Here is a 21337-nt window from a genome sequence, read left to right on the forward strand (position 1 = left end):
TATGACTTATAAATTTCACAAAGATACAACTACACTAAAATAATTATAGACAATAAATTTCACATAAGTTCTATATGTAATTTTACTTTTTAACCCTTACATAGAGATGCCATACATTACCAGTTAAGATAGCATATTCCTAGCAAATTTTAAATACTGTGATGTGATATTTTGTACAATGAAAGGGGTCCCATTGTTATTATACTAAACTTTAAGACATCTCATGTTTGTTGTTACAATTAGGCTACCATCCTTTAAGTTTTATAAACCTCATGAGCCAAGTAAAAGTTAAACTTTGTTGAGTTTGTTATCTTTTCTTATCTATTTATATATTGGCTAATCCATTTTTTAATTGATAGTTTAATATTAGGTGTTAGTACATAAGATGTTTAGACTTTTGTGCAAGTATTAGTACATAAGATGTTTATTCTTTTGTGCAAGCTAAGTGTTATTAGTACATAAGATTTTTTTTGTGTTATACATGAGGTGCTAATACCAATTATTATTGATTTTATCATGGATTGTGTTTTGTATTGCTAATCACATTGTAACTCACTAATAATTGTCATTGTTTTATGGGATACACCGTAGTATTTGTAATATGACGTCCCACGATTTTATAGTTTGCAATGAACTTATAATTTTGATGGTATGGATATGTGGTCAATGATCTTATAATTTGAACTTAAAAAAAAAACTCTATAATAGAACTTATTGTATGATTAATACGTACCTTGGTAAACTTTAATTTAATATTATAATTTGTTAAGACTTTTATTTTAATTTGGGTTTAAGAAGAGAATACAACATGTTCATTTAAATAGTTGTAATACCTTAAGTAGTACCTAAAATATCAGCTTCTTGTTATAAATTTATTTCTTAATTAGTGCCAAAATATATGATTAGTAACTCAAATACCGAATTTAGGAGATATGAATTTTTAATTAGTTTCTAAAAAATCGTATTTAGGGGATATGATTTTTTTTAATTAGTGCCTAAAATATCGAATTTAGGAGATATATTTTTTTTGGCAGTTTTATGATGCATAGGTAATTACTAATTAATAGCAATTGATTCCTAAAATTTAGTTGATTTACATTCTATAACAGAGAACTTTCTTAAATAGCTTTTCAATTATGTGCCTAAAAAAGTAATGCATAATAGAAATTTTTAAAGACAAATACACGTGGCAAAATATTGTAAAAGATATTACAAAGGATTGACACATCAGCAATTCAATTTGCTCTTGACACATAAGCAAATCCTTATTGCTTTATAGTATTATATAGATACTCAAAAATCTACAAGAATATATTCTGAAAGTTCAAATGCAAGGCAAGAATCTTTCTCAATTTTGTTGAGAAGTCAATCTTTCTTGATTTATGAAATGAGCTAAATGTGAAGTTTGTCAGCTGTAAGTTGTCATTGGTTAAGCATTTGGTTATACTTTGTAACATTTTGACTTTAACTCTTAATTTCTTACCAATATATAACTTTGATCGTATCGTTATTGTCTCTAATAATTTGATTGTGAAAATATAAAGTTGAATTTTTAGAATATATATAGAGATGAGTGCAACAACATCTCGTATACTAGAATTTGTATTATATATTAGTCACACTCTCACAGTTCACGGTCAAAGTAAGCATATATATAGTGGAAAATATAAAACATTGCAAGTAAAGAGATCGAAAAAAATATTTATTACATTTTATATGGTTTGTAATTGTTTATGATATAATTCTATATATGGAATATTAGAGGTTTGGAGTATGCATATAGAAGGGGACTATTAGAATTTGATGGCATATTGTGAGATTTCATCAATTATTATGCTTATTTTGATCCCCTAAAAGATATAAAGCTTCTCGAAGAAAAGAAAGACCCATATGTCAATATATCATCCTTTTCTTAAAGGCTGTGGACGGGTAAGAATCCTTTCAAATTAAAAGCTACTAGAATTCTACGAACTAGAATTCGATATTGCACAATTTATATAAGCATCTAACGCAAAAGAATTTCATGAAATGATTGAGTAGTGGTGCTCAAATTTACAATAGAAGTTTCCTGTTATTAAAATCATATGGGAAGGCTATTGTAGCATATAAGCTAGTGAATGAAACGAAAGAGAACAAGAGAAGCTAAGGAAAGTCATGTCCAAAAAACAAAAGAGTTGGTCAAAAGTTTTCGGAGTATGAATAAGGATCGTATGAGCTTTTGAAGAAGAAGTAGTAGAGTTTGAACCACTTATAAGTTACAGATATAAAAAATTGTCAATCTCGAAGCGCTGATTTAAAAACAAAAGAAGTAGCGTATGTATTTTTTTGTAACTAACAATCTTGGACAACTGTACGGTAAAAATACTAAAATGTTCTAGAACTGAAAAGTATATATCACGTCCTATAATGTCACTAGTTGCATATGCACCCAATGCGTGCGTCGACAACCATATGTAGTTATATATAAATGGACATATTTTTTTATTTAAAATTATTTTGATAGTGATGTAACTTATTGAGGTTCTTTTAAATTAAAGGTGAATGATTTTTAACTGTTCAATATCGTCACTGTAAAATTTAGTCGATGATTTAATAATTTTCTTTTCAGCGACTTTAGTAAAGTTTTTTAACAATTATAAATGTTAATAAACCATATTGTTTGAACTTTATATATGAAATATTATGTTATCACGGTATATTGCTAACTATTTTTGGTTGAAGATTCTAATTGATTTCGTGAATTGATTGTGTCAATCTAGTTTGTCAAGTTATTAATGTAATTGCATATTCCATTTTTGACCTACTCATATGGCAAGTTTCATTGATTATCATTTTCCAATTTTTTATAAAAAGGAAAACATTGTTTTAAATTATTAGAGGGTATTTTAGTCATTTCAAAAAAAGACACCACACTTCATCCTTTGGCTTATGTAATAGAGATATGCAATTGCCAAGTAAAGTGAATATAAGAAGAAGTAGTAGAGTTTGAACCACTTATAAGAAGAAGTTATGATGTAACATATTACATCCAAGACGCACTCTAATTTCTTACCTAATTTACTTAACTTCTAAATAAGTACTTTTATATAATTTCTAAGTCTGCAAGATTTTTGTATAACCATTTTCTATATAGTTTTTATCTAGTTTGTACTATCCAATAAATAGACGATCTAAATCTAAACAACATAGAGTATTGGTATGAGAGTTGCGATGTAAATAATTTTGTACTGATAGAGAGAATGACATTTGCACACACCACAACTTGACAAAAGAGGCAATCTTTCAAGTGAGTTGAGTGCTAAGATTGGGACCTCACCTTTCTCAATGGCCATCCACCAATATAATGCCGTCCTTCAAGCTGCAAGCATATTCAACTATGCTTTATTTTATCAGAATTATAGAGAATCTCCAATGTAACTACCTCTCCATAGTATAGGTCAGCTAATTAATAATTGGGTTTTGTGCTGGATTTCAAAATTAATTAATGTCTAGAGCTAGTTAATTAATTATTATATATATGTAAATTCATGCAAATTGCTAATAGCATCTTAACATTGTTCTTGTAAGTTCTAACATGGAGTATAATTTGTTTGTATTTTTTTTAAAAATATGTCTGGGGTCAATCTTAGCTCTATAAAGTACTTCGTTTGCTCTTTTATAATTCAAATATTATGATTTTACTCTTGACATGCAACATATAGTTTTGAACATTAATATTGAAATCTGATTAATAAAATAAAATTTTAAAATGAAATATTTAAGTTCCCGTATAATTTAGTTTACTTCCCTATCATTTGTTGTAGAAAAATTCAGATATCAATAAACCACTACTTAATAGTCTAGTAAGAAAATTAATAAACATAGGGCTAGTAAATAAGACATCTTATATAATCTGATAAGTAATATTGTTAAAAAGATATTTTGTAGATATTAATAGAATCTAAGCAAGGCATGCTAAGTAACTTTAGGCATGCACCAAATCAAAGCTCTGAAAAGCAACAGTGGTAGGCAAAGCTTTTGGGTGCATATATCATGCATGGCCCAAAGCATAGACAAGAGAACAATTTAATGAATGGAATAACACTTTAGTCATAAGGGGTGGTGGAATCCCCACCCTTAAATATTAATAAATATAATTTAAAATTACAATAAATAAGAAATATATATATATATATATATATATATATATATATATATATATATATATATATATATATATAGGGGAAGGATTCGCTGAAAACCACTCTTAGGTTGAAAACTGAAAACAAACTAACTTTTAACCCCTTTAGGGTAACTTTTAACACTTTTAGGGTAACTTTTGTCAGTTTTTGGGTAACTTTATTATATTAAGGATAGTTCGATATATTTCAAGGGTAACTTTATTTATTATAAGAGTAACTATTACCACTTTTAAGGTAACTTTTACCATTTTTAGGACAACTTTTTAGATTTTAGGGTAACTTATTTTTGATTATAGTTAAACCTATGTAGGATTCGAACCTACACCGTTGTGTCTTACACAATGTTTTGCCAATTGGGCTAATAGGTTGTATGAATTTTGCCAAATATATGTTAGCAGTGAGAGGGGGTAACAAATAGCTTTAAAACAACAACTAATCACAATACTTTGGCAACTAATAACAATACTTTGTATGAATTTCGCCAAATATATGTTAGTGAGAGAGGGGTAACAAATAGCTTTAAAACAGCAACTAATAACAATAATACTTTGGAAACTAATAAAAAACTTGATATAGGGTAACTTTTAAGTTTTCAACAAATCTAAATCCACCAAAAATTCACAAGTCAAAAATCAAATCACCGACAACAATCACGTAATTTGACAATTACAATTAGAAGATTAGAAGAGTATGCTTTATTTTCAATATTCGAGCTATTGAAAAGTAAATAACATTTAACAAGAATAAAAGAAAAATTAAGAAGAATGAATGTTAATAGCCTAAAAAAAGCATCTAATATGAATCCAAAATTGAGCAATCCAATAAAAATCCATAAGAATAGTCAAATCTAATAAATTGAGTAATTGTTGAAAAGTAAAAGAGTAAATTACCAAGAAGATGAGACAGTAAGAGAGTGAAAGAGGAGAGAGATTGAAAGCCAACTATACAGTGCAGCAGCGAGTTCCGGCACAACGAGGATTAGGTGAAGGTCAGTGTCCAAACTCCAAACTCCAAACACAAGTTTCGTAAATTTCATTTTTCGTTCAAATTCGATCTGTTCTAATCGAATCTAGTAATTGTTTAACAACAGATCGAATTTGAACGAAAAATGAAGATCTCTTCGCAATTTCGATCGAAAATTACTAGATTCAAAAATTCAGTTGGAGAGCGAAAATGGCGGATTCGAGATTACGGAGAAATAGGGCTGCTATGGAAGTTGAGATGAGGAGAGAGAAAATCGCCGGTGAGAGGTAGAGATGAGGGGTAAGAGAGAGAAAGTCATCTGCTTGGAGAGCGAAAATGGCGTTTCAAGAGATTAGGAGAGAGAATCTGTTTGAGAATGAGGAGTAATAGAAAGAAAATCAGGTGGCACGCCTATGGTTAAATCATGGCCGTTCAAAATATCATTTTATAATTCCAACGGCTCAGATTAACTGTTTTCAGTTTTCAGCTTGATTGTTGTTTTCACAAGATCCCATTCCTATATATATATATATATTAGAGTACACCGGGTCTATACAGTACATAAATATTGTGTTTTAAGTTCGGGATCCGGAAAATGAACGCAATAAACTGCTTCTATGATCCTATAATTAAATGTTCCAAGTCTGAATAAGGTTTTCTCTTCGTGCTTCTACCATTCTATTAATTACCAACTTCACCTCGTACACCACAACCAAAAAATATTTTTTTGTTTAAAATAAAAAAAAAATATTTCTCTTTGTTTTTCCCCATTATTATTGTTAATTACTCCATCTGTTCTTTATCGTTCCCACTTAGAATCCTGACACTATTCATACTAATTAGAAAGAATCTTCTCAAAAAATTTCAATCTATAAGAAAAAATATAGTCATGCGGGGGTCTTGTTTGATTATCGTTCTCACTTAGAATCTTGACACTATTCATACTAATTAGAGAGAATCTTCTCAAATTTTTTCAATCTATAAGAAAAAATATAGTCATGCGGGGTCTTGTTTGATTCGTCTCAATTAGTACATTATTAATATTCAATTGTTATAAATTTTACTAATATATAATGAAAGATATTTAAGTTCAAAGATGTGTATTGAAAGATGTGTATAGGAAAGTGAAAAAGATAAAAAAAACTGAATGAGTCCTTAATAGAGACTTTGGAAAACTTTTAAAGGAAAAAGACTACATTAAGTAAAGATTTGTCCTTCAACTTACAAATTTAAGTTCACTTTAACCTGTGAAATTTAACAATCAGTTTACTTCTGTTTAGATAAGTTTAAAACAACATGACTTGAAAGTGAAACAACAATACTATTCAAGTCTTCATGAATAAGCAAACTTAACAATTGGGTGTAAAACTGAAAATTTAATATATTAAATACATTTTTTTTCAAAAGAAAAATGCTTATTATGGAGGAACGGAAAATATTTTAGTAACTTTTAGGATTGCCAACCCTATTAGACACATTCGAATAAAATATTAATATGTATGTAAATGAAAAGAAAGAGATGTAATATAAAAATAATACTTTAATGTATTCCTAATCTATAAAAAATCGATAATAAGAGAGCTGACAATCCTGTTAATTATCGATCGAAATGGAATAATGATTAGAAAGAAACCAATTTGCCAAAATAATAAATTAAAAATCAAGTTCATACAAAGTACTCCTATGAAGTAGTAGTAGTATGAAGGGAGTATTTGTCATTAAAGAACCAAGAAAAGAACATATAGCTGATCCTTCTACTGCAGCTTGACCAACTGTCTGATGCAGCATTGACAGGTGGAAGTTACTATTTTTATTCCCCCAAAATACAAGGTTCTTATTTATTCAACTTTTCTCGGAATGACTTTTTCCTTCCTTTTATTTTTTATTTTTTTTGGAGTATAATTTTAACTTCCAAATCTTAAAAAAAAAAAAAAGGTAGTTGGAATAAACTAATTGCATAAGCAGTGCAAAGGCAGTTAGCTAAAACAGCTGGAAACTAGGAACAGTCCTTCAACTTCACAATTCAAGCTCAACCTCCAAATTTCAACTAGTCTATTATGTTTCCTAAAACACGGTAAAAACTCACATACTCTCCGCATGATCTTTTGAGCTTTTTTACGTGACAGAATACACATGTTTCCGAAAACATCTGAATATTCGCGTTTATTAAACAAGACTTAATCTAGTGGTAAAGGTTTGGCCTCATAACTTTAAAGATCACGAGATCAAATCTCAAGTTCTTTGAGGCGAGATTTCCCTTAACATCCTTTCATTTCAAAAAGTCTGACCTACAAACCTGGCTAGTTATACCCTGTGTAAGGTTCTAAATCAGTAGGGTTCACATTCAAACTTCAATAACACTCTAAGCTAAAAAAAAGAATCAAATAGAGTAATTAAATTACTTGAAGCAAAGTAATTAGTAGATGAAAATGAACTAACTACTAATTTAAGCTTACTCATTAATACATAAGCTTAAGTAAAAAAAAAAAAAATACAGTAGTAAGTAGTAACAACCATAGTAGTTAACTTTGGTATTGTCAGAGTAATATGTAAATACAAACAAAAGATCCATTAAACAATATCTTTCCAAATTTCTCAACATACACAAGAAAAAAAAAGTATCAAAATTCATCTAATTTTCTTTTTTCTTTCGAAAAATAAAAGTATTAAATTACCTTTTGACTTTAATTCGATGATCAGAAATGAACATCAGAAAGAGCAGAAACAGCAACTTGATCATCATCATCATCATCTTCATAATCAAGAGGTGCAGGAAGATTAAGATCTAATAAACTGTCATTATTAGTAAAACTAATCATGTTTTTAGGATTAGTATTTGTTGCATTTGATGAGGGAGAATATTTTTGTATTCCAATATTACCCCCATTAATGAATACATGAGATCGTTTATGCCCACCAAGCGCTTGTCCTGAAGCAAACACTCTTAAACACACAGGACATTCATGAACTTTCTTCTCTTCTTTTTCTTCTTTTTTACTTAACACACATTTTCTTGCTTCTTCTTGTTGTTGTTGTTCATGTTGTTGACAAACACGGGCTTTCTTGTGACTTGCACGGTGACCTCCTAAAGCTTGATACGATCTGAAAACTCTAAGACAAGTTTCACATTGATATTTCTTCCTTAGAATAATTGGTGATGATGAATTCTCGAATTCGCTTTCGAATCCAATGGTCCATTTATCCCTAGACATCATCATAAGACAAAAGGCTAAATCTTCTTCAGAAGTTACATCCGAGACCGAGCTAGCTGGTAGCTCGGTCTCGTATGTCTTTGCTGCTATTTTCACTACTTCTGCCGCTGCCTTCATCTTTCTCTTATGTAAATCAAAATGGTAGTAATGTTGTTGATAATTATCTGTTGAAGTAGTTGAAGATAATGATGGTTTTTGAATAATCCTCTTTGATCTTCTTTTCCTAGTTGGATTCTTCTTAAATGACTCAGTCTCACTTTCTCTATCTGGTAAGGTATTAACAAGTGAAGATGATCCAGTTGGTTCTTCTATGAAATCATCCATAGTTACTTGTTCTTGTTCAGAATCTGAAGATGATGATGATGATGAAGTAGAATTAGCAGCAAAGCGTGGTGAATCAGTTGATGACTCGGTTGCAAAACTCGGTGTTTGCGGCCGAGGCGGTGGAGGAGGAGGAGGAGGTGGTGGTGGTGGTGGAAGTTGTTTAGGAGGGATTGGTAGATTCATCATATGTGATCTCATGTGACCTCCTAAAGCTCTTCCATTTGCAAACTTCCTATAACAAAGTTTACATCTATGTCTCTCCATTTTTTTTTTGTAGTTTTAAGTATGATATATAGCAAACAAATGAAGTAGAGAAAACAGAGTAAACTTAAGCTTATAGTAGTAGTACTAAAAATTTGAACTTTCTCTCTCTTCTCTTTGTTGCCTTTTTCTCTTTAGAGGGTGAACTTTGCGTGAGGTGTGGAGAGTTTTTTTTTGCATAAAAGTTAATGTGAGAGAAGGTGGAGATTTGAAGCTAATATGAGTAGGTGACAAGCATTCCTCCACCAAGGGGGATATATACAATTTTTTTTATTTTTTTTTTAATTATTAATTTTTTTTTACTTCCTCCGTTTCAATTTAGATGTTACATTTTTAAAATCAGAGACTCTTAAACAATTTTTGGAGAGGAAAGAGATAGAGAAAGAAAATAAAAGGGTCCCATGTGATAAGAGAAAGATAGAGAGAAATTATTACCCAAAATGAAAGTGTAACATCTAATTTGGAACGAAAGAAGTATTTTTTTTTTTTTGGAAGGGGGTATGTTGAAGAAAACTGAGTTTTTGGTGGGATCTTCTTTTAAGTGCGAGGAGAAACGGCAAACGTAATTTATGAGGTTCTTAATTACGCGTTTTTATGCATGAACAAAGAAAGAACATGTAACATGTATTTCAAAGCCTATTTGCCCGTTTCTCTAATTCACTCTACTAATATGTTTTCACTCTATATAGTAAGTATATTTCTTTATCTTAAATGCGAATATTAACTTCATTGCTATTTGCTCCACAAAGGGAGCTACTACCACATGATCTATAGTTACCATGTCATTTGTTAAATAGATTGATACTGGTGTAGTGATTAGTTTGGAAAGTTATGGATGCCGATAACTGTTGTAGTCTTAGGGTGCGTTCGACAATGGTAGTTATTGTTGTAACTTTTAGTTGTGCGAGTAGTTAAAGTAGTTTTTCTAATCCATTGAAACCACGAAGGTGACAGTACAAAGTGCGAAATAAGGAGAAGGGGGATTCGAACCTGTCTTATTGTTCACAGCACCTCAATTTTAACAACTAGACGAATATATTCTTGGAAGCTAGAGTAGTTATTAGTTGTTAACCGTACCGTTAGTGGCCGGTGTGTAGCTTTTAATTGTTAGCACTTAGTTGTGAAAGTAGCAATATGAAATATCTATATTTCGGTGAAAGAAGTTGTCAAAATAGCGGTATAATATGTTTAGTCATTGCCGGGAAATGCTGGATCAATGCTTGGAAAGTGGCCTAAGGTACTAAGGTTATTTGACTTGTTTCTCACAAATACTTTTTTTATAAGGTCTTAAGTTATCCGAATAAATTTAAAAGGTTGTCTCTTGCAAAAATTGATGTATATAAAGGTCTATTTTGACAAGATTTTCTTTGAAAAATATATATCCGTCTCAGAATTACGTATGGCATAAAAACAAAAGTTAAAAATTAAAAAATAGTATACTACTGTTGAACTAATACTAGATTTCCACACATGGAAAAAGGACTAGAGTATTCCTATGATCAATGGTGCTTTATAAATGAATATATTCTTTTTTTTTGCTTCGTATTATTCCTTCATTCTTTTCAAGAACTACAATTTTAACTTTCGTGTGATATACAATTGTATCTAAGAATAATAGTTACGTATAGTATTTTTGAATCTTTGGATGTTTTTGACATATGTTTAAAATTTTAATAACATTAGTTATATATAATCATAGATTTAAATATATACCCATGTTTGACTAGAACGAAAACAAAAATGAAGAAGTATAAATAGAGATTGCAATGGATAGGATATGGACAGGGTCCTATAGGATCCAGATCCAAATTCGTTTTTTAGGCAAGGATCCAGATCCATTGGGTAATAAGAATGAGGATCCAGCAGATCCCTATGGATCCTACGAATCCGGGTCCAAAACGGATCCTTGTCTATTTTGTTCAAACTATCCTAATTTTTACAATAATTAAATATTTTGAACAATAAAGTCATCTAATATCAACCAAAAATCACATTTAATTTCTGACAAATAGTCCTTGCAACCATTTACTACTATTTAATTATCAAACGATAGATTAATTAACTATTTCTTAAAGATTAACAATTATCAACCGACTTTTCGAACTCAATAATCCAGTAAATTGCACATTAATTAGAACAATAATTCGAAATTCAAGCAAGAATCCGTTATTACATGTAATAACTAATATTATAAAAACGGGTAAACGGATCTGGTTAATTATTTAGGACCCGTCCAGATTCTTTATTCCAAAGAGGATTCAGATCCGTAAAAAATGGATCTGGATCCACGGATTCGAGTAGTCCATTATCCATTGCCATCTCTAATTCAGAAAAATTATGATAGGAATTTTTAGATACTAGGGGTTAGAATAAGCAATTAATTAATTTCACACATAGAAAGATCAATTACATGATCCTCATATTTGTTACTTTAATTGATTGATGCATCTACCAAATTTTGTTTGACCATCCATACGACCAATTTAAAGTTATGTTATTATACTCACTTGCACATCTTTAACATTCATATAATTAAACAAAGTACAAACAATACTTACGTTGAGTTATAGATAATATTCAAACTTTATTACTATGTACTGTTTTAAATTGACCAAGTATATTAGCGCATTATGTGTAATGTTTTCCTCAAAGAGTTACATCACTTACATAAAAGCAATTTACTTAATTTTATCAGTTTATAAATAGGACAAATTTATGGGTGCATCTTACTCATAGAAAATACACGAGGACAAGATTAAACTATCTTGACTTTGTTGCATTTGTCAACAGATCTACTCAGGTTTATTGTAACTTGTAACAAATGCTTAACAATAGGACGAAAAGGAGGAGAGGTGTACCATAGACCACAATAAGAATCACCGATCAATGACCTAAAAATAGTGGCAACAACTCAAATATCCACTTGTCAATATGCCACTATGTTGGGTTTTAATCAATACCATGATGTAATCCATGATGATCAACTTAATATATACTAAATCAAACTTAAGTTTACTAATTATATACACTTGATGGTGCTAAAAATAATTTGATATACCCCCTCCATAGAGCTAATAGTTAATGTGCAAAACAATTATGTTGAAGCTATGATGTATAGCGCACACCACATGTCAGTGTTCTACATTGATTAAATAAGAGAGATGGGTTCACTTTATAATGCAAAGGAGTTACGCCCCTTATTGCCATATGGTTTTAAGGTGGAACCTCCTTTGTATTGTGAAGTAGACTCTCTCTCCTTGTGATAGGTGCGGCCCAGGCCCATATTTCACAAATTATCATCATGTCATGTAATGATTTAATTATATTTTTCAATATGGAGAAATTGAAATATAATCATGTGATGGGAAAATATAGAATAGTAAACTCATTTTATATGCTTAATTGTAACGTTACGAGTCACAACTTTAATTAAACAACTAATTTGAATACGTATAAGAATTATATTCACATTACTTTGTAGCTGTAGTATCTAACGATAGCGATAAATAATAAGAACGTTTATGCGATTTAGATTAATTAGAGTAATTAATATAATTGCTATAATTAAAAGGCTAAAAAATAGTGAATAATTAGACAGGTTGAATTATTAGTGTAATTGAGGAAAATTAAGATGTTGTTAGTGGTTTTCTTCTTCTAAATTTGGATCTTTTTGCTATACATAATGGAAAATGAAGGGTAGGAAATGAGTGGGAAAGTAACCACTTCATCTTCCCCAGTATCAGTGGAGCATTCTTTGGGCAAGGGTAACTTTGTTTTTATGTAAAGGAAAATAGTAGACTAAGTCCTGAAAGTCTACTTGTACTTGCCTTTGAATTCTAACATGGAGAGCAGCTTATTTGTGGTCCAAACTATTTTTAATTATATTAGTGGTAAAGATAATTACTTACTTGAAGACCAGATCACACACTATTTTAAATGGATTAGTAGATAATTTAGAAGATTAGACCTAATGAACGTGATGAAATGTACAAGCATAACTTGGAAGTCATAGTCTAAACCTTAAGCGAATATGTAAGAAATGCGTATATGATTAAGTAGTTTGAAGTTTTAAATAGCAGTATAGTACTCCTACTCATGACTAATTGTACAACTTGGCATGAAGTGTTGCATTCTCGTTTGTTGTTTTTTTGTTGGATAGCTAGAGAGTCGCGGACAAATGATATATATAAAATTTTATATCATAAGTCAAGTGAGATTATGTTAAATTTGTATTAATGAGAAAATTTCAAATATTACTATCTCTAATATCTAAAGAAGAGTGTTGACATACGTAAAAAGGCAAATGATGCATGTATTGTGAAATGGAGGTTGTATTATTAACTCTTACAACTAGAGGTTGGCATGGGCCGGGTTGCCCGGCACGAGCCTGTTGGCCCGTTGTCCGCTTCGTGGGTCGCGGGCCTGTCACGGTCAAAAAAAATTATTTCAGGCCCGCATGGGCCGGCCCGCGGGCCGAAGGCTCATTTCCTTTGTTTTTTAGCCTAATATAACTGTCAAAAATCCAAAAAAACAACATAAAACATAGGCCAGCCCGCGAGTCTGTGGACAAAATCTGGAAATTTTAAGTCCGGTCCGGCGTGGCCCGCCACTCACGACCTTGGGCCCGGCCCACCATTTTTCCAAGCCCACGAGCCGAGACCGTAAACAGGCCCGACCCGACCCATGCCCGAGTCTACTTACAACTTCACTAATGAAGATGGTTAACATTTATAATTGCATTTGTAATTTTATTACCTCCTTCATTCAAAAAATATGGACCTAATCTAATCTCATAGTGATGCTTGTTAGTTTATTTAACTATTTATTCGTTGAAACACATGTTGGGCAGTAAATTTGAAAATGTCATCACAAATACTTTTACAATTTTATACTCCCATGATTTCTAAATAATGATATACCCTAACTAGTTTTTTTTTTTTTTTTTTTTTTGTTTTTGTTTTTTTGTTTGAGGGGTTGAGAATTAGTCTTATATGCATGTTATGTACGTGAAAGTAAATAGAAAGCAAAGTGCATTATTACATTTAATAACCTCAAATGATAGGTACAAAAAAATATTCATAAAGTTTCTTTGAAGAGAAATTTGACATCATTTCTATTGAGCAAACATTAAAAAATTACGTGCATATGTACTGGAATCTATTAATTAAATAATATTTGCACCATTTTTTAAATTAATTATTATGTGAGTGAGAATACTTTTTTTTTTTTTTATGTGGATACCAAACTTAAATTAAGAAATTGCATAGTATAGGGTTTGATCCTGAAACCTCAAGTACATATACTAAAGTTTTAACCACTAGGCTAATAAGTTGTATTTAGTGTTATTATCATAAAGTATTATATTAATAAATGAAATTTTTCTTAGCCGGGGCATAGCCCGGGCCTAATAACTAGTTCATGTATTTAAAGCTAGTTCAGTTACCAAGCAGTCATGTACAATGAAGATACTATTAATCAGTTTCTTAATACATTAAAAGTACAAATATGTGTCAAATTTTAAGTTTTGGATTATAAAATAAAAAATATTCACACATTAACATTATTGGTACTAGTTTTTATATGCAGGCGATGCGTGCGAACATACGTACAAAATTATTTTTTTAGGAGATGAAGAAAATTAAATTAATTATTAATTATTTATAATAAATTAGGAATATTTGAATTGTTGATGGTTTTCTTTTTGTAATATTTTTTTAAATTTTAAATTAATTAGGTAGTTTTCTTTTTTATTTTTTTCATTAAAGGAAGTAGTTATAATAGAGATGTTATGAGGGTATAATGGGGTTTCTAATATTTTGGTATCCTACCCCTCTTCCCATATAGAATAGAGATAAAATCAAAGGCACCCTTTGAATAAGTTTTCGTTTAAATGTTGGTTTTATTGACTCTAATTTATTTGCATCTATACAATAGTTTATGTTTTGCATTAGTTGGCTTATTGAATTGCCATATGTTACAATCTTATCTTATAGACTTATACTATATATTTTAATAGATAATAAACCCATGTTTTTACCATTACCCTTACAGTAAGGGTTTTGCATGATGCATTGGGTAAGTTAAGCTTGTTTAAATCCAATATGAGTTATATTCGGCATATGATTTAGTTTGTTATTAGTATAAATAAAAGGTGTCTAATTATTGAGATTTTATATTGTTCATTGATAGAATGGGTAAGAGACAAATCTCTCATAAACTTAGTAAATAGGCTAGTATAAGTCTGATGCAAAACAGAGAAGTTATACATCATAAGTTTATTCTTCAATATTATATTCTCCTATCTCCATATATATTACATACATATATATTATTTGCACAATTCATGCACTAAGCCTACTATAAGACTAACAATTGGTATCAAGAGCCAGTGCCCTAAAACAATTTAATTTATTTTTGAGAACATTCTCTATTATCTTTCACATTACAAATCAAAGTATGAATTATCAAAGTGTTCCTGTTTTCAATGGTGAAAATTACGACTTTTGGATGGTCAAAATGAAAATCATACTTAAGTCAAAAGATATTTGGGAGTACTCCCACGATTTCAGATACTTCGAAGCATGAATCATCAAGGATCGCGTTGCAAATTCTGCAAAATGCAATGACAAATGTTAGATTTCCAAGAATTGTTACTGCTACAACATCGAAGGAGGCATGGGATACACTTAACACCGAATTTCAAGGAAGTGCCCAAGTTAGAGGCATTAAAGTTCAGAATTGAGAGCCGATTTTGAGAACTTGAAAATGTCTCAAGATGAGAATACTAATCAGTATTTTTCACAAGTAACAGACATTGTCAATCAAATGAAAATATATGGACAAGAGGTTAAGGAGGAGAGAATTATTTCCAAAATGCTCAGCACTCTGACAAAGAAATATGACATTCCAGTCGGTGTTATTCAAAACACAAAAGATTTATCAACATTATATTGAGTGCGCATTGGAAATGATTGGTTTATTCAAAGCACAAGAACAAAGAGAGAACAGTAGAATGGATCAGAGTTCATCCGAAAAAGCTTTTCAAGCAAATAAAAAAGGAAGGAATTTTCATTTGTCAAAAGAAATACGCAGGAGGTCTACTAAAGAAATTCAGGTTGGGGAATTGCAATCCTGCGACAACTCCACTTCAAGCAAATGAGAACTTATGCAAGAATGATGGATATGCTTAGAATGAGAGAGAAGAGTTCCAAGCAGGAATGTTAAATTATGGTCTCTCCTCTCATCCTCTATTAATAACAAGACTACTATTAATTTACTAAATAATGACTGCTTATTATTGAGATTTTATATTGTTCATTGATAGAATTTGTAAGAGAGAAAATCTCTCATAAATAGTAAATAGGTTAGGCAAAGCAGAGAAGATATATATCATAAGTTTATTCTTCAATATTATATTCTCCTATCTCCATATATATTACATACATATAGATTATTTGCACGATCCATGCACTAAGCCTACGATAAGGCTAACAGTAATATCAATGTTTCATTCGAGTTGTTTAAGTGAGCTAAAATCGCAAGTTGATGATCATGAGTGATATTTGGACTAGTTTATAATTTGGTTACAGATCTATCATACTTTTCCATTAAAGACGGTGCATATCTCTATTATATAAGCCAAGGGAGGAGGTGTGGTGTCCTCTTTTGAAGTGACTAAAATACCCTATAATAATTTAAAATAATATTTTTCTTTTTTATTAAAAATTGAAAAATGAGAATCAATAAAACTTGCCATATGAGTAGGTCAAAAATGGAATATGCAGTACCATTAATAACTTGAAAAACTAGATTGACACAATCAATTCACGAAATCAATTAGAATCTTCAACCAAAAAAAGTTTGCAATATATCGTGATAACATAATATTTCATATTTACAAAGTTCAAACAATATAGTTTATTAATATTTATAATTGTTAAAGAACTATACTAAAGTTGCTGAAAAGAAAATCATTAAATTATCGACCAAATTTTACAGTGACGGTATTGAAAAGTTAAAAATCATTCACCTTTAATTTAAAAAGATAATAACATCTACAAAAGAACCTCAATAATTTACATCACTATTAAAATAATTTTAGATAAAAAAACATGTCCATTTGTATATAACTACATAAAATTGTCGACGCACGCATCGCGTGCATATGCAACTAGTATGATTTATAAGTCATGACACTAACCATGATTAATGTTTTATACAATGATTATTATATGCAACATCCATTTCTTCTAACATATCTCCCAAAAATATTTATATTTTGACATATTCGCATGAGTGGGCTGGAGAAAACGCTTACTAGTTCCTATTGTATACAGTGGGCTGGAAAAATCACCAATTCATCAGAGGCCATTCAAACCTCATGACACTAGGTTTCTTTCACAGCACACCATTTTCCATTTCACCACAATTCAGAAAATCTTGTTAATCATTTAGCAACCGCTGCCAAGGCATTACGCTTGGATATCACCTATTAACTAGTATTTGAGCCCGGACTTTGCTCCGGGTTGGTATTGTATTACAAATTTGATATGCATTTTTTTCCATCTCTATCCAAATATTTTAAGGAAAACTCAACATTTAAAAGGTACAAGTATAATAATGTGGACACTTAAAACATGACTAAAAGTTGATTGAGAATTGAGATGATAATTGTGTCATATATCATTGCAAGAGGTCACGCACGCCTTTTGATATATTTGTATAGATGATGACTACCAAGTAACTAGCTAGTTGACCGAAATAATATGCTCTTGTATTGTTAATTGTAGAGCTGGTCAAAGTAAGCCCAACACGCAAGCCGGATTTGGCGCCAAAAATATTTGGGCTTGGACTAATTTTTTGGGTCTCGTTGCGTGATCCGATTAGGCCTTTTTTTTTTGGTTTGGGACATATTCTAGGAAGCTAATAATTTTTTAGTGAAAATTTTGGCCCGGCCCGATTTTAACTCAAAAAGTCTATTGTTTTAGCTCAAAAAACGGTTTGTGAGCAACTTGGTCGAAATTTGACACGGTCCGATAAGCGGGAATTTTTTTGGTGACTCAGCCCGTCATTTGATCATCTCTAGTCAAGCGACTTCATAAGTTCATATTACCTTTAAAAAAATGGTTGTGTTTATGACTTGTCAGAAAGAATTGGCTTACCCTTTTGAATAATGCAGCATATATATTAAGTATTGCCTTAGGACAGTTGAAGTATATATACTATGCTTATATTTGAAACCAAAAAAGCAAATTAGAAGATGACCAAAATTAAAACTCCTTTGATATTAGAAGATCAAAACTGCATCATGCATGCTTTAATTATTTGTCATTTTCACAAAAATATCCAAGGAAAACTTATCTTGAAGTCACTGATGTAAGCTCATAACACAGACATCTCTCAAGATCAACATATATATACTAACTGAATGAGTATATAACCAATTTGTGTTTTTTTTCCCTTCACGATGGTGAAGTGGATGTTGATGAGTATATATATATATATATAATTACAGTATGAATTTGAAGATATACCTAAAATAATTTTCATGGCATTTTTGAAGTTAAAATAATCTAGTCCATAGTCCATAGTAATATAGTTTATGGATTGGCTTTAACTGCATTAGTTGTTCCAATCCCCACCTGCAACCAAGGAGAAGAGGTACCATTAGTGTTATCCTTAAGCTCACATAACTTTGCTAACTTGAGCTTACTATCTGCCTCATCATCATCAACATTATTAATAATATTGGGCGTATTGAATTTATGATTATTGTAATTTGTTTTCTTGTTCTTCTCTGGCTCATCATGATCACCCTGAATTTGTTGATAGTTTCCCTCTTGACACTTTATATCAAGATTAACACCACCATTACTACCCCAAGATTTTAAAAGGATATCAGTTGAGACGACATGGAAGCTCAAAGGATCATTATTAGGCGGCGCGGGAAAATTGAGATCCAATGCCTTTTGCTCGGAGATTGAGTGTTGAGGAGCGAACATGGGTACTACTCTTTGTTGTTGTTGATCTATTTGGTCATGAAGTTGTTGAAATGTTGCTAAAGTTGAAGCATCCGGAGCATTATTAGAGGTAATCCAATGGCATCTTTTGTGACCACCTAATGCTTGTCCTGAAGAAAAAACCCTATGACAAATTGAACATTCATGGACTTTGGATTTTGGCCTCTTGGAGATTACTAGTGGCAAGCTAGGGGAAGCCCCATAATTATTTTCCAATTGGTATGTTGTACATGATTTGGTAATTAAATGATCTTGATCACTTCCTAATACAGCAAGATTATTATCTTCATTATCTCCATTATTATTGATAGAACAATGATGATCTTGATATAGTACTTGATCCATCTTCGCCGCGTAACAACCTTTAACTTTCTTGTGACTAGCTCTATGGCCACCTAATGCTTGGTGGGAGTTGAATGTTCTCTTGCATGCCTTACACTCAAATAAACCTTTAGAGTTAGGGTTGTTAGAAGTAGTAGTCACCACACCTTTAGCCTTAAGATCATAATTAGACGACGTTGTTGTTCCCCTTGAGCTTGACATGTATGTAGCATTAAGGAAGCTAATGGATGAATGTCTCCTTATATCGGCCTCCTCCTTACTTGCAGAGGCACACGACTCTTCTGATTGATCCGCGCCCAAAGGGTAGTCTACTGTGGCATTTGACAACATCATTAAGCAATTTGCAAGGTCTTCCTCTTCACTAGATGGACAATTAGGTGTCAAACTCCCAACTTTTGTCCTAAATGATCTCTTCCTTTTAGACCATCCGGAGCCGGATGCCCTCTTATTATTATTACCACCACCACCATCATCCTCGCCGTCTGATCCACCATGGGAAGACACAAGGGATTCCGCATCATCCGAGCTACTACATTTACCATGTTCTAAGAAAGATTTCCATGACAAAAACTCCTTCCCACAATTTTCACAAACCCTACAACTCCTTAACCTATTAGGGTTTGTCCTTAGGGCATACATTCTCTTATTGCTTGGTGGTGTATTGCCTCCTCCACCACCACCACCACCACCACCACCTTTGTCCTCCCAGTCGCTAGCCGGGTCATCATCATCTAGGGCCCCACTCTCATCTCCTATTCCATGAGCCCTCATATGCCCTCCTAATGCCCTTCCACACATGAACCCTTTTTTGCAAATTTTACAAAAGTGTTTGAAGTTTGATTGTGGATCTACAATCAAAGCCATTATAATCACTTCCTTTGATATGATAATAACAAAAAGAATTATAAATAAACAAAATAAATATTCCTAGACAAAATTTATTAAAGATTATTAATTCTATGAAAAGAACAAGAATGATATAAATGGGAACTCAAAAAAAAAAAAAAAAGTATGTACATGCAATGTAAGATGTAAAAGGAGACTATATGAAATAGAAGAAAGATAGTAATGGATAAAAATGAAGGAGATGACAAATTTGATTTTGTTTTTTTTGTAGTAGAAGAAGTTTATTGTTTGTATGGTGAGAAGAGATGTAAGAGTCCTAGTTTTTAGTTCAAGTGTTGATTTGTTAATTATGGATGAGAGAGAAAAATGAAAGGAGTGAAGTTGAGAGTATGTGACACATGTAAGGAGGATGTGTGAGCTCTTAGCTTAGGAGAAAGACTTGTTCTTAATATCAAACCTTATACTAAATTTTCTGTTCTTAAATATATGTTTAAATTCCTTAATTGTTTTACTCTCTTTAATTATATAATTAAGTACTACTAATTTTTCCCATGCTTTACTAATACTAGCTATCCTTTTTTGGGCAAGATTTCTAACTATTTGACTGTTTAAGGAGTGATTTTCGTTTTTTCAACCACTATTATGTAATGTATGATTGTGTTTTGATTAATTAAGAAGAGAGAGAAGCTAATAGAGATAACAAGAAGAGTGGTTCTAACTTCTAACTACTAATGCCTATTCATGTCCCTTCTATTTTAAGCCAAGAAAACTAATCACTAAATCTAATGCACCTCCTTGCCTTTCGATTATTTCGATCCTTTAGCCAATTTCCTGCATTTTTAGAATTATGCCTATTTCTAATAAAGTAAATTTTTTAAAAATACTTTTCATTTACTATATCATTCTTATCAAAAAAAACTTAAATGGACCCGTGCATACTTACTTAGTGTGCACCGTGTTGGTAATTGATCTTAACTTTATATAGTGAGTTTTATATAAATACACTGAACTTATATACAATATAGTGGACTTTATTAACGAAAACATATAGTAAAATTATATGCATTATAGTGAAGGATTTAATTTTAGCGTTTTGACATGCAGGAATTTGGAGGTTGTGTAGTATACATCGTGACACATGCTTTAACAACTGAAAAGATGTAGTTTATGCATGATATAATATGCTTCT

At 31.1% G+C, this 21337-nt stretch overlaps 2 protein-coding genes across 2 annotated transcripts; both read right to left on the reverse strand.

The window, feature by feature from the left end:
- Window positions 1-7648: 7648 nt before the first annotated feature.
- Window positions 7649-9831, reverse strand: LOC125495709 (zinc finger protein ZAT1-like). Its single transcript, XM_048640511.2, has one exon. The coding sequence runs from the start codon at window positions 8942-8944 to the stop codon at window positions 7841-7843; it is 1104 nt and encodes a 367-aa protein (XP_048496468.1). The 5' UTR covers window positions 8945-9831; the 3' UTR covers window positions 7649-7840.
- Window positions 9832-18386: 8555 nt separating this feature from the next.
- LOC104905560 (uncharacterized) lies at window positions 18387-20579 on the reverse strand. Its single transcript, XM_048640505.2, has one exon. It carries the CDS (start codon window positions 20164-20166, stop codon window positions 18541-18543), a length of 1626 nt encoding a protein of 541 aa, XP_048496462.1. The 5' UTR covers window positions 20167-20579; the 3' UTR covers window positions 18387-18540.
- Window positions 20580-21337: the final 758 nt, after the last annotated feature.

This window comes from Beta vulgaris, chromosome 1, assembly GCF_026745355.1.
Source record: "Beta vulgaris subsp. vulgaris cultivar EL10 chromosome 1, EL10.2, whole genome shotgun sequence".
Lineage (NCBI taxonomy): Eukaryota > Viridiplantae > Streptophyta > Magnoliopsida > Caryophyllales > Amaranthaceae > Beta > Beta vulgaris.

Bases quoted from the DNA above. Each gene is read 5' to 3' on its own strand.
- LOC125495709 (XM_048640511.2), bottom strand. From the start codon at position 8,944: ATGGAGAGACATAGATGTAAACTTTGTTATAGGAAGTTTGCAAATGGA.
- LOC104905560 (XM_048640505.2), bottom strand. From the start codon at position 20,166: ATGGCTTTGATTGTAGATCCACAATCAAACTTCAAACACTTTTGTAAA.